The sequence below is a fragment of the Brachyistius frenatus genome, unplaced genomic scaffold (assembly GCF_029030835.1).
Source record: "Brachyistius frenatus isolate BFR_SWC_R1_liver_20210118 unplaced genomic scaffold, ASM2903083v1 Contig_115, whole genome shotgun sequence".
Lineage (NCBI taxonomy): Eukaryota > Metazoa > Chordata > Actinopteri > Embiotocidae > Brachyistius > Brachyistius frenatus.
The window spans coordinates 758,549-772,880 of record NW_027210714.1 but is presented as its reverse complement, the minus strand read 5'-3'; the positions used below and the strand labels follow the sequence as shown (position 1 = coordinate 772,880).

At 43.1% G+C, this 14,332-nt stretch overlaps 1 protein-coding gene across 2 annotated transcripts in view; it reads left to right on the top strand.

Annotated features, from left to right (window-relative positions):
* The window catches only part of LOC138629386 (thrombospondin-2-like), a 33,122-nt gene extending 18,922 nt beyond the window's left edge, over positions 1–14,200 (top strand). The window contains exons 3-23 of one of the 2 annotated variants that reach the window (XM_069713041.1): positions 1,720–1,972; positions 2,092–2,157; positions 2,310–2,446; positions 3,043–3,696; positions 4,487–4,580; positions 4,692–4,856; positions 5,097–5,273; positions 5,458–5,631; positions 5,953–6,083; positions 6,958–7,092; positions 7,191–7,409; positions 7,573–7,680; positions 7,762–7,921; positions 8,936–9,054; positions 9,153–9,387; positions 9,845–10,072; positions 10,163–10,293; positions 10,596–10,736; positions 10,932–11,029; positions 12,690–12,829; positions 13,789–14,200. In XM_069713041.1, the coding sequence (XP_069569142.1) occupies positions 1,966–1,972; positions 2,092–2,157; positions 2,310–2,446; positions 3,043–3,696; positions 4,487–4,580; positions 4,692–4,856; positions 5,097–5,273; positions 5,458–5,631; positions 5,953–6,083; positions 6,958–7,092; positions 7,191–7,409; positions 7,573–7,680; positions 7,762–7,921; positions 8,936–9,054; positions 9,153–9,387; positions 9,845–10,072; positions 10,163–10,293; positions 10,596–10,736; positions 10,932–11,029; positions 12,690–12,829; positions 13,789–13,796 (3,327 nt within the window). In that variant the 5' untranslated portion in view covers positions 1,720–1,965 and the 3' untranslated portion in view covers positions 13,797–14,200. Of the gene's footprint in view, positions 1–84; positions 1,973–2,091; positions 2,158–2,309; positions 2,447–3,042; positions 3,697–4,486; positions 4,581–4,691; positions 4,857–5,096; positions 5,274–5,457; positions 5,632–5,952; positions 6,084–6,957; positions 7,093–7,190; positions 7,410–7,572; positions 7,681–7,761; positions 7,922–8,935; positions 9,055–9,152; positions 9,388–9,844; positions 10,073–10,162; positions 10,294–10,595; positions 10,737–10,931; positions 11,030–12,689; positions 12,830–13,788 lie in introns of those variants that run through there. The other variant, XM_069713042.1, reaches the window with a different exon arrangement.
* Positions 14,201–14,332: the final 132 nt, after the last annotated feature.

Below are 14,332 nucleotides of genomic sequence, written 5' to 3'. Positions count from 1 at the left end.
GTCCGTCCGTCCGTCCGTCCGTCCGTCCGTCCGTCCATCTATCTATCTATCTATCTATCGCTACCAACATGTCGCTACCAACAAGTCCTCCTCCTCATCACCCACTTCTCACTCTTTCCGTTTTATGACACCTTCATCCCCGACCCTCTCCATTTCAGCTTTACTGGGCACCTTTCCATGTAAATCCATTTACTTTAAGCCCATGTAATTCTCTGACCACTACATGCTTAGAGCGGTGCGGCGGTTGCTGGATATTGTCTGGCCCGTCTAGCACGGCCGTTGCAGCTCACAGCAAAGGGCTTACAATGTAATACAAAAGCCTTTTGAGTGCTCTGGTCTGGTTACTGTTACTGAGAAATGGGACGATTGCTGCAACTCCACTTCAGCTCTTCTCAAGGTGCCTTGTTTCTCAATCCTGCCTCAATGTCATTAGAGCTCTTATTGTTGCCTTTTGCAAGACGACCCTCAGTTCCACGATAGCCCCTGCAAACTTGAATCGGTCTCACCTTCCTGAGACAGTGAGTGCAGTGCCCTCTTTAAAACTATTTTCTCTCTATAAACACTGGGCAAGACCGACAGAGTCACAGACTTTGAGACAGATCCCAGAACAGAGTGTGCCTTCCACACTGCATATCAGTCCAAGAGTGTCATGCAAGACTTTGCCAAGTCATCTCGCCCAAGTCTTTATCTTTTATATTCCCTCAGATCTTTTTACTTTTGGGGTTTTTCTCAGAACAGTGACAGCACCTGCTTTCACCGTCTCCACCGCTGAACCGATTCCAGGAAGAAACATTGTGTCGTTTCCTATTTGTTCATCATCGCAATGTTTCTGTGTATCTGGAAATACAGAATTTTGTTGGAATTCTTCTGTGTGTGTGTTTGAATGGACGCGGACGCTTGCACGTATGCGCATGCACGTGTGCATCTGTGAGATTCATTATTCCACAAGTGGAGTCTACAGATGGAAAATTTGATGCAGGATGATGATGCCTCTTTGACTCAGCAGGGAGACGACCAAACAGAGAGAGAGAGAGAGATCCCAATGGAAGGAGATGTTTTTGTATTTCATCAGTTTGCTCATCTTTAGCTCACGATCTTCTGCCAACAGGAAAGTAGTCAGTCCCAAAATTACACACACGAACACACACACACAAAAAAAACATGCCAACACACTCATCGAGCCTCTCATTTTTGCAAAAGTGATGCCAGCTTTCTCCCTCTTAAAATATTGGAAAACTTGCACAGCCAATGAATGTGTGTCAATTTGTGAGTGCATGTTTTCATTTGGAGAGTGAAGGGTGTAAATGATGTGTCTGGGAAACCTGCTTTGAGACACACACACACACACACACACACACACACACACACACACACACACACACACACACACACACACACACACACACACACACACACACACACACACACACACACACACACACACACAGACACACACAGAGACACACAGACACAGTTCCTTCCATCCAGCTGGGTTTCTTGCTGGGAGATATGCAGCCCAGTTCATCGCCAGACAGACGGGTAATATACGGCCCCTGCTCCTGCCTCACACACAAACACACACGCACACACGCACACACGCACACACGCACACACACACACACACACACACACACACAGACACACACTCTCAAACAAATATACTACCACATTAGAGCTTTCTCCAGAACTAACAGAGCTGTTTGCATGTTCTTCACTCAGACTTCTCTCAACCACCCTCTGCCCTGTTTTGTTTGGATGCTTAAACGACAAATGACTGAGGAAATTGTGCTGGTGTTCATCGATCTGGATGACAAGGTTGGGAGGAAATAAGGAGACAAGGAAACAGGGAAGAGGAAAAGGAGACAGACATTCCATCACAGCCCCTGTGGAGCTGCAGCAGGGACGAGACGACCAGCCGTGATTTCTAATCGTGGAGAAAGGCAGAGCAGCGAGGACTACGCAGGTATGCAAGGTTAATTCCCTCGTTTTCTTTTACCTCCCAGGCAGCAGACCTGCTTGTGTTCTGTGGTGATGTTGCATTATGCTTGCTATATTTCATGGCAACTGCATATGTAATTTATGTGTGAACAGGAATGAATCCTCTCAGAGGTTTCCCCCGGCTTTTGATGCTTGTCTACGCAGCAGCTGTGTCTGCAGGTACCACACATGTGCATACGCTCATGCGCACAAGGACTCGCATCACATACCTGCATTCAAATATTTTCACAGTGTCCCCACCTCTTTTTCTCTATTGTTAACGCAGACTCAAATATACAGTAAGTCTATACATACTTGGACCTCTTCTACAGGTGTGGGTGGTGCAAAGGTCGACAACGTGTCGTCAGAAATCTGTCGTCATCCGTGTGAGGAGCTGGTGGAGTTGCTCACTGAGATCCAGGGCCTGCGTATTGTCACCAGCAACCTGCTTGAAGACCTGGAGAGAGTAGTAAGACACACAAATACAAGCACATGGATCATCTGGTAGTTTTTTGTTTTGTGCTTTTAACTTTCTGATGTTACCATTACTTTGATGTGGCATGAGCAAAACAATTTTAGTTTAAAAAAAAGACAAACAAAAAGTTTCAGAAAATAAGTTTTGATTTCTTTACTTTAAAAAAAAAAAAAGAGTTTCAAATGTGTGAAAATTCCCTATTAAATGCATTAAGTGTGATTTTACATCAGAAAAACATTGTAAAATGAATTCATTGTTTGTGATTATTATGAATAATTTGAGTGAGCGGGTTCAGTTTTCAGGGAAAATCTGTGTAACAAAACTGGAAGTGAGTGACTCTTCTTCCAGTGCAAATGGCACAAAAAGTAACATCCTTTTTCTGGTCAAAAACACTTTGGTTTGCAGCAAATGTCTCGTATTTTGGGAAAACATAAACAGAAAGTATACCGTGTCAGTGTTAAAATGTTGGCTGCTAGTCATCTCTGCTAGTCGAATCTTGATTTATCTAAATAGAAAGAAAAAAAAACAATTCTAACAATTCTTTTAATGTTTTGAAAATATGACATGTATTTTTTTTTTTGTGCTCTCAGTCCAAAGAAAATGAAGGGATGCGGATCTCTTTGGCTGAATTGAGCAACAGCAGCCGCAGCAGCAGCCACAGCAGCAGCCGCAGCAGCAGTCACAGCAGCAGCAGCCGCAGTGGTGGCGGCAGCAGCAGCCACAGCGGCGGTGGCAGCGGCGGCGGCAGCGGCGGTGGCAGCGGCGGTGGCAGCGGTAGCGGCGGCGGCAGTGGCGGCAGCAGCAGCGGCAGCGGCGGTGGCAGCGGCGGCGGCAGCAGCAGCGGCAGCAGCGGCGGCGGCAGCGGCGGCAGCGGCGGCAGGGGCAGTGGCGGCAGCGGCGGCAGCAGCGGCGGCAGCAGCAGCGGCGGCAGTGGCAGCAGCAGCGGCGGCAGCGCCGGCAGTGGCAGCAGCAGCGGCGGCAGCGCCGGCAGTGGCAGCAGCAGCGGCGGCAGCAGCAGCGGCAGCGGCGGCAGCGGCGGCAGCGGCAGCAGCAGCGGCGGCAGTGGCAGCAGCGGCAGCAGCAGCGGCGGCAGTGGCAGCAGCAGCGGAAGAGGCGGGGGTGACGGTTATGGCAATAATCTTGACAGAGACAGAGACAGGGAGGTGTGGTGCGTGCAGGATGGACGAGTGTATGAGCAGGGGGAGGACTGGGAGGTCGACAGCTGCACCTCCTGCACTTGCCAGGTCAGTGTTGATTGAATGTAATTACAATCTAACATATTAGCAGTGAGGGAAAGTAACTTTGACTGAATGAAGATCTGTCATATAGATAGACAGCAGATCGTAACATCACCTGAATCATATAGTTTATCAGATAAGTAAATGTAAATCTGTAAATGTATCCATCTTTATCAGTAAATCTTTTTTCTAGGTAGCTCAGATGAGGTTTTTTTTGTTTTGTTTTATACATAAGGACTCTGGACTCCTGCGAGACATGGATTACCTGATTTTTAATCTTTTAAAGATTTTACTAAAGACTTGGATTAATTTGAAACTACTTGAAAACCATAAAATATTAAAAGAATCATGATTTTCTTTGGGCAGATTCAGACTACTTGTTTTCTCCGGCTCCTTGTCTTTATGCTAAACTAACAGTCTAGAGTTGTCATTTTTTATTTAACAAACAGACATGAGAGTGGTGTCAATCTTCTTTACTAACTCTAAAAAAGAAAAAGCATATCTAAAATGTCAAACTTATTCCTTTAGAACATTTTGTGAAAGTTTCACTTGTATGGAATGATTTCATTTATTTCCAGAACCTCCATCTACATTTCATACCGGAGTCTGTTTCTCTTTATAAAATATCATTAGTTTTCTCAAGGATGGATTGAGGGAGTAGCCAGAATTATTATGAGTCATGACAGAACACCATTCCTTCTTCTGCAAGAATTGGCATTTAGCAAAACATCTGGAACAAATAACTTGAGGATTGTTACAAAATCTAAATGTGTCAATGCTGGTCCGTCTTGTCCAGGACGGGAAGGTTGTGTGTCAGCAGGTGTTGTGTCCTCCTGTGTCCTGCATCAATCCGTCCTTCATCGATGGAAGATGCTGTCCTGTTTGTCTCAGTGAGTATGATTTGTCTGCAGCTTTAATTTAGTCTTGAAAATGTGTGCCAAGATCACACAATTTGATGAAGGTACAACGACTACCGAGGCTGTTTGTGTCTGCATATAAAGATAATGAAAACGGCTGGTCCCCCTGGTCTGAGTGGACCGACTGTTCGGTCACCTGTGGACGTGGAGGGCAGCAACGGGGCCGATCCTGCAATAGCATCGTGCCGCCCTGCACCGGCCCGTCAGTGCAAACCCGCAGCTGCATACCGATGAAGTGTGACCGCAAGGGTAGGGCATCACTTTGCAACTCTAAACTGTCACGTTTTTATTTAAAATATGACACTTAAGAAAAATGCATAGAAAGATATAATCAAAATTGGAAACATGCTATTTTGTTTTGTAAATGTATACACTGTGTGGAGCTGTAGTGATGTTTGTGGTTTTCCAGGTTATTATATATAAAAAAATATATATATATAAAAAAAAAGGCAATCTAGTATAATCCTTATGTGCTGGTTTCATGTCTAGTGCGTACTGCTGGGAACTGGGGCCTTTGGTCTCCTTGGTCTTCGTGCACAACCACATGCGGTGAGGGCAACATCACACGGGTCCGTCTGTGCAACAATCCTCCACCACAGAAGGGGGGCAGAGGGTGCACGGACAGCAACAGGGAGACACAAGCTTGCAACAACACACTCTGCCCCAGTGAGTACGAGAACAAAACTGTAAACTCCACTGTGGTGCTTTACTGCAGGTAAATGATGTGTTTGTGTGTGTGTGTGTGTGTGTGTGTGTGTGTGTGTGTGTGTGTGTGTGTGTGTGTGTGTGTGTGTGTGTGTGTGTGTGTGTGTGTGTGTGTGTGTGTGTGTGTGTGTGTGTGTGTGTGTAGTTACTGGAGGCTGGACAGCCTGGAGTGAATGGTCACTTTGCTCAGAGTCGTGTGGCGGAGGCCTTATCAGTCGCCATCGAGAGTGTTCGAGCCCCGCCCCTCAGAACGGCGGGAAACCTTGTGCTGGAGAGGCTGTGGACTACGAAGCATGTAACAAACAAGCATGTCCTTTAGGTAAAGTTAAACCTCAGGCTGGATCTTCACTGGGCACGCAGATATTATTCTAAAAGTAGGCTAAGCTTCACATCCATGAATAAACCATAATCCTATTTTATTGGAGGAAACATATTTTGAAACAATAGAGGATTAAAAAATAATATGCTACACTGTTTGTTCTGCCTTTATTCAATTACTGAGGCTCAGGACAGAATAGAGGAATGATTCAAATACACATTTCCCTCATTTAGGTACCATTGAAGCAATCTTGAACTATTGGTTTTGTGGCTAAGTGTAAAAGACGAATTGCCTTTATCTGCATTTTCTGGTGTCTTTCAGATATGTGCTTGCTTTCAAATCCGTGTTTTCCTGGGGTGAAGTGCACATCGAATAGCGATGGATCATGGGAATGTGGACGCTGTCCGCTGGGTTTAAATGGCAATGGCACTCATTGTGAAGATGAGAATGAGGTAATTAGGCCACGAACAGGATCAGACTACATGACTGATGATGACTATAATGTCACTGATGAAAAGGACAGTTTCTCAATTATTATCCTATCAACTATTTCTGCATCTGCAGTAGAATGCCTGACCAGTTTGAAACATTTTAGTCATGCATGAAACGTACATCTAGGTAATGGTAATGCTGACCTTTCAGCTGGTTGCAGTTTCGTCCATGTTGGAATGTCTCAGGAACTTTTGGACGGACTGTCAGGAAATCTTTTACAAACTTTTTTTTTTTTTTAAAGATGTTGTTGACCCAAACTTTTCCCATAATGCCACATTTGTGGATTTGATTGAAATGACCACACAACAATTAGATGGATTATGATGAAAGTTGGCACAGATTTAAATGTTTTACTTAGAATGCTTTTCATTCGGTGCGGTCATTTGGCCAAAATTTCAGTTTTGCCCAATATTTTGATTTGTGACCAAATATCTGAAAAACCAATGACAATTCCATGATCGAAATGTTAAAATGCAGATGTCAGCATTTTATTCAGAAGTACTGCCATGCCCACATTCATACTGTAGTCTTGTTTTGACCTTTCGTGACCGAGTAGCTCATTGTCTGTGACATTCAGTTTCTCTCTGGACCCTCGTGCTTGATCACATTTTGTACTTCATCCATGTCTGATTGGTCAGAATTTGATGTGTAGTTTGCAATCGAAGGCACAGTGATCATTTAATCTGATAGTGACCATCTCAAAAGACGTAAATGTTCGGTAGTCTGATCCTGATGAAGAGTTCTTCCTTTACACAACCCTTGTAGCACCTTTGTACAAACAGTTTGTGTTTGATATGCTGAACACGGGTAACCTCTCATCCTCCATCTCCTCAGTGTGAAGTGGACGGTGTGTGTGTTACAGAGTGTATAAACACAGATCCTGGATTCTACTGTCTGCCCTGTCCTCCTCGCTACAAAGGCACCGAGCCGTTCGGCCTCGGACTGCAGGAAGCCCTGACAACCAGGCAGGCATGTGTTTCCCTTTTTACAGAACGCTTTCTTTGCTTTGTCCTCCGATCATGAACCACAGAAACGTTTGGATTGTCAAAGAGTTCTTCTGGTTGTAGGTGTGTGAACCGTACAATCCCTGCAAAGACAACACACACACCTGCCACAAGCATGCTGAGTGTGTGTACCTTGGCCTGGCGTCTGAGGTCTTGTACAAGTGTGTGTGTGCTGTCGGGTTTGCTGGCGACGGCTTCCTGTGCAGCGAAGACTCTGATCTGGATGGCTGGCCCAACGACAGACTGACCTGCAAGCAGAATGCCACCTATCACTGTCAAAAGGTAAAACAAACACTAACAAATAAACAGCATGGGGGATCCAGGGAGACTATCTTTCATTTTCTTGAATTTGATGTGGGTCCAAATCAAACTGATGGGTTCACAGGTAACTGAGTTGTGTTCTAGTTGTGATTCAATGAAACTGCGTTTGCGTGATTGGCTGCAGGATAATTGCCCCAGGATACCAAACTCCGGACAGGAAGACCTGGACAAGGACGGACAGGGAGACGCCTGTGATCCTGATGACGACAATGATAACATCATTGATGAGAGGGTGAGACTGTGTGACTTTAAAGTTACCATGGGTGAAAACAGTCAATGTGTACGTGTCCATGAATGTGTTTGTCTGGCATAGGATAACTGCCCGCTGATGTACAACCCGCGGCAGTTTGACTCTGACAGGGACGGGGTTGGAGACCGCTGTGACAATTGTCCCTTTGAGAGCAACTCATTGCAGACAGACACGGATGGCAACGGAGAGGGAGATGCCTGTAGCATCGACATAGATGGAGACGGTAGGAGCTACTCACTGTACCAGACCTGGAACATGCCTAATTATGCATTAAGCAGATCACGCTTAAAGAGAGGCCTAACACCCCACGTTTTCTGTCCTCCAGCACACATTTAGAAAGTGCATTCGACCCAATTTTACCACACATTTATCTCCAGGCATAACCTCACTTTTGCACTAACACTGTGTGAAGAGGAGGAACATTTTATTTGCAGCAGGAACAGACAAAAAAATAAAGGCTTTGCAACCCCTAACATCTTCCTAAAAGCTGTGACAGTGATTTCTGATCCTTGTGAGGCAATTTTATAAATCAGGAGGTAGATTATGCTAACTACATCATTGGGGGAACATCACTAGTTCGTGCTCTAGTGAAATACACTGCATTTTGTCGTAGAGCAACCTTTAGATTAAACGGGGAGGTCTGCAGGTCATGAAAGCTGGCTGGAATCTAGAGAAGGCCTGGTTTGTGGAGGGACTAAATAACAGATCATCGACATAAAAATGGGTATTACAGTGCAGAATCAGACAATAAAAGTTATTCATGTACAACATAAACTGCAGTGGGCCCAATACTGACCCTTGAGGAACACCTTTCTCATTCAACGTATGCAGCCCTGTTTTGAAACCATCTGCAACAACAGTTTGAACCAGAAAGATTTGATAAATATAAACCAACAGAAAAACTACAGAATGAAACTTATTTGCCATCCACAACACCACATGTAGCAGTTAAATGCAATAATGTAAACTGCAAACTAGAATTAGGATCAAATGGTAGTGTAATAAAGTGACTGTAAAGGCAATTTACCAACTCAGAAAAGTAGATTTAGTGTTTCTCTTGAAGTATGGATGAAATTACATGTCATGTCTTATTATTGTGAGTCACACAAAATGCAATGTACCTGCTGTGTGTGTGTGTGTGTGTGTGTGTGTGTGTGTGTGTGTGTGTGTGTGTGTGTGTGTGTGTGTGTGTGTGTGTGTGTGTGTGTGTGTGTGTTTCCCTTTCTTTTTCTTTCAGAGGCTCTGAATGAACGTGACAACTGTCCTTTAGTCTACAACACTAACCAGAGGGACACAGACCTGGATGGTGTCGGAGACCAGTGTGACAACTGCCCACTTCTGCACAACCCTCTGCAGGTTCCTGACCAAAACACCCAGAGGCATAAAAGCACACACTGTGTGATTTAACATAAACTATGTGCAAATATAAGTATGTCACATGTGTGTGTTTGCAGCTGGACTCTGACAGTGACCTGGTGGGGGACCTGTGTGACGACAGCGAGGACATTGACGAGGACGGACACCAAAACACTCTGGACAACTGTCCCTACATCGCCAATAGCAACCAGGCCGACCATGACAAGGATGGCAAAGGAGATGCCTGTGACCACGACGACGACAACGACGGTATCCCTGACGACCGGGATAATTGCAGACTGGTGCCCAACAGGGACCAGCTGGACTCTGATGGTTAGTGTTGTTACAGTTTTATGCGACACTGAGGTTCGTAAAACACCAAAACAAAGTCAAACTTAATCTACTGTAGATCTGCAAATAAAGCTTAGAATATCAATGATATCATAATGCAGACGTGAACAAACTGTGATTAGTTTGTTGTCACACGGGGAAAATATTTTCCATAATTTATGATAAATGGATTTTGCAGTCATGCAGTAACTCTGTGTGACTCTCTGCACGGTGTGTTTCCAGTGGTTAAGGTCATATTATTGTCGGACATCAACATAAACTGTCTATGGCTCTCTGTGGTGTGATTAATCATACTTAAAAGATGAATCTATCTACCATCATACAGGACCTTCTCAGATTATCTTGTACAGCCTTTTTTTTTTTTTTCCTTCACTCTTGGCATAAAATCATCCACAAAGTCATGTTACACCTGCACATGTTTTTTCACTCTCTTTCTCAGGTGACGGCAGCGGAGACGCGTGCTTTGATGACTTTGACAATGACAGTATTCCAGATGCGGTGGATCCCTGTCCACTCAACCAGGATATCGGGTCTACAGACTTCAGGAAGTTTCAGGTCGTTTTGCTGGACCCTAAAGGCACCACGCAGACTGACCCCCTCTGGGTGATCCGCAGTCAGGGTACAGAGCTGCTGCAGACTGCCAACTCAGACCCTGGGATCGCTTTAGGTCAGATTAACTATTAAAAAAAAAAAGAATACGTAAAAAGTGTAATGGAAATGGTTATTCGTAAAAATGAACATCCCTCTGTTTGAACAGGATACGACAAGTTCAGCGCCGTAGACTTCAGTGTGACGTTTTATGTAAATACAAACCGAGATGACGACTACGCAGGCATCGTGTTCGCCTACCAGTCCAGTCGACGCTTCTATGTCGTTATGTGGAAACAGGTGAGGCCTGAACAGTAACATTTATATCAACTCCAAGCAGAAATTCCTCAGCTGCACTTAAAAGCCTTAAATTTAAAACAAGACGCATGTCCATTTTTCTGTCTTCAAGTATCCTCTTGACCCTAACCTTATATTTCTATTCTGTCTCTTTATGATACAGTTCTGACTTGCAAAAGAAATGTAAAAGCACATAAAGGACTTGAGTTTTCAGGCACTTATTTTTGTAGGCCTGTACCATTCTTTGACAATCTACTTTTCCAAACGCTTCAACTCCACCACTCTCTTTCTGTCTGTGAGAGCAGGTGACTCAGGCCTACTGGGAGAAGAAGCCCTCCAAAGCTTTTGGCACTGCTGGGGTCTCACTCAAAGTGGTCAACTCCACTACAGGACCAGGGGAGTATCTCCGCAATGCTCTGTGGCACACTGGAAACACCAGACACCAGGCATGAACCTTACATCTCTGCCCTTTTTCATTCCGTTTACAATATCATAAATCACAAGAAATGTCTTATTTGAAAAGATTAAACCCAAAATGACCTTAAACAGACCTTCACTTGTTGGAGCGACACAGTAAAGATCAGATACTCAAGTGTGTATTTTTGTGCATCCCGGTGTCTGTGTCTCTGTGTCTGTTTCAGGTCAGAACATTGTGGCATGACCCCAATAAAATCGGCTGGAAGGATTACACTGCCTACCGCATGCACCTCATCCATCGACCCAAGACCGGGTTCATCAGGTACAAATATGACTTCACCATGTACGTAGAGTGTAATTGCATGACCGGATGATCTAACAGCGGTTTGATTTATTATGGAGTATTGATTGAGACTTGAATGAGACTGACCCCACAGCAATTACTCTTTTCCTTTGTTTTTTCTTGCATTTATGTAAAATATATCTCAGTTAAATGGTTATAATTGTTTCGAAAGATTACTGATAAATGAACTGTAGATGTACTGAGATGAAGCATTTCTGGCTGGTCTTCTTCTTTGTAGCCTGAGAACTGATCACTGAATATTTGAAGTTAGAAAAACAAAGATCAGTGCGCTTTATTAGGGAATTTACTGCTCTTTTCTATTGGAAATAACACTGCAGAAAGCAGTAACCTTTTAATTTACAGCTAAAGCATTTCATATTAATGCCTTGACTTCAAAGTACCATAGTGTATCTATTTATTACCCATACTGTGCATTATTGATCATTTGATCATTGATCATGCTGGATTTATTTTTCTCTCTGCTTTGAAAATTTGCTCCTCCATAATTTCCAGACAGGTCAAGAAGAAAGACTTTTAGCTTACTTTTGTGCAGAATAAACAATAATGGCATGAGTACAAAATGTGCTAAAACATGCACAAATCAGTGGCATGTCCTTTTAAATCAATTCTTTGTGGCTCCGTCAGCACCACTGCAGTTTGTGTGGGTTTTAGTGGAGCAACAATCTGCTGAATAACTTCAGTGGGAGCAGATGTTCTTACACTCGAGGATGTCATCAATCTCCGAAGAGTCATTTTATGATAACAGTGTAATTCACTTTTCTTTGTTGTACCCAGTTCCCCTCAACCTGTCACATCTACTTCTGCTTTGTTGTACTTCTTACTAATAGCCTTAAAAAAAGAAAAAAAAAAAAAAAAAAAAGAAAGAAAAGGAGGCAATGAGTTCTTTGTGGTGCTCCGTGCTGTTTATGTTCAGATACTGAAAACACCATCACGACCACAGTGAGACTTTCAATCCGAGAAAAAGTGAGGAGACTAAAAACAAAGCTGTTATGTGACATTTTCAGTTGTTAGATTTTAAAAGAAATCTTTTTTTTTAAGGTACGAGCAAAGGCTGTGTTGCATTCTGGGTACTGAATAACTGCACAGTACAAGTGCACACCTACTGAATGTGAGGCTGAAAAGAAAGCTACCGCTCTTTGGCTGTGAAGGACGGACATGCATTGATATCTTCAAAGCTTCATTGTAACGGCTTTAAATATGTCTCCGTTTGACGTCATGTCCTCCGCGTTGTGCTGGAATAAATTGTAAAAATACGGAACAACAAATTTGACCCAGAAAAGGAGCGTACATTCCCATTAGTGGTGAAAGAAGTACTCACGGCCAGAGTATATTTAAAGCAGCTGTGAAAATAATGTGACGATAGTGTCTCTATAGTGCGTTTCAGCTCATTGTTTAGTGGTTTGATGAATTGGACATAACATGCATCTTGTATTTTATTGCATTATTATTAAAGCTGTCAGTCACGGCAGCCTCTTAGATGAAAGCATAGAAGTAGAAAGTAGAAAAAAGTAAGTACCTCAGTTACACAGGTATACTGTGGGTGATCTGTGTCTGTAATTGAACACAGTATAAATGTCCTGATTAGCACTGTGGTACCTGTACTGTGTTCCCATCGCAGGGTGGTGGTGTACGAGGGCAGGGAGATCTTGTCCGACTCGGGGGCGGTGTACGACCACACCCTGGCTGGAGGCAGACTGGGGCTGTTTGTCTTCTCTCAGGAGCACGTTCTCTTCTCAGACCTCAGATATGAGTGCAGAGGTAACAAAACATTTGTCTTTACTACTGATCAGTTGGTTGGAAAATGCACTTAAAGCAGGGTTTTCCCTGAGGGCTCAGGTGTTGTGATAACAAGGGTGAGGGGGCATTTATTTGACTAAAATGATGCATTTTGACATGATTTTGGACTTTTATCATGCATTGTCAGTTATAAAAATAATCATCACCAAACAGTGGTAAAGCCATAATGGCTTAGGTACTTTGAAAAACCACTTGAGTGCTGCACCTAAGGGTTATAATTGTATAGAGAAAACACCTACTTAAAAGTATTAAAAGTAAAAGTAATCATAATGCTTAAAATTAGCTGCTGTAAGTGATATAATATCATTTGTATATTTTTTTTAAATGTCACATTTTGCTATTATAGTTAGTTGAGGTGAAGCTACTTTCCCACTACTTTATGAAAACCTCAGGCTCCTTCAAAGGGTCACAAGATAAGTTTGAAGGGGTTATGAGAGGAATAATGAGAGAGAAGAAAGAAGACGTGGCACCAATCTTGAGATGTTTTTGCACTTTTCTCCCATCTATCATTTTTTTGTGATACTGGGTAATTGAACGTCTTTGAGCTTTAAACGGTTATTTCATTTAAACTATCTACGAGGTTTAAATTGAAAATCTCTCTTTGGTGGAACCACTAATGACTCACAGACATCTGAAATGTGACAAGGAGCCCCAACTTGACGCTGCTTTTTCATAAGGGGTCACGTGAAGGAACTACAAATCTTTTAACAATTGATTTATGTTATAAGCTTGTCATATCTCTCTTATGCATTTGTAAAACGTAAATACACCTGTCAATGTGATCATATAAAGAAGCATAAAATGGTACTACTGTTGATCATTTTCCATCACTGCTAATCATTGTATCTTCCAGTGTTCCGCTCATCAAAGTGGTCCCCGATGACCATGTCTGTGATCTTTTCTTTCTTTTCTATTCTCAGATAACTGAATTATTTTCTCGGGATATTCAGGAAACTGCACAACAACCCACCAGAGATCTACAGTACCACTCGGAAAATCTTAATATATCTGAGAGAGAGCGAGGTAAATAGAGAGGGAGAGAGAGGATGCAAGAGACCCCGGCCTTTATCCAGCCACGACTATCAATTAGTGACCATCATCTATCAGCTTTGTATGCAACAGTATTGATTTCCGGCTGTCCCATTCCCTGTGCATTACTGCCCTGACAGCATCTCTAATGACAGTTAGCTCTTGTTACTTTTCATTTGTGCTTTCCTAATGGTTGTAAATAATTATTTATTGCCGGATGCCAGATATGAGAGGGAGAGATGCGAGGATAAATGAATGTCGCGCAGATGTCTGGCTGAAAACTTATCAATAAAATGTTTTTTTAATCAACTGTTTCTTTTTTTTTTTTTCTTCTGATGACGCCACCAGCGACACAATTGTGGTAACATGGTCTCCTGTGCCTTCTAGTGGCGAAAGTAATAATTACAAAAAATGATCCTCAGAAATCAGATTTGT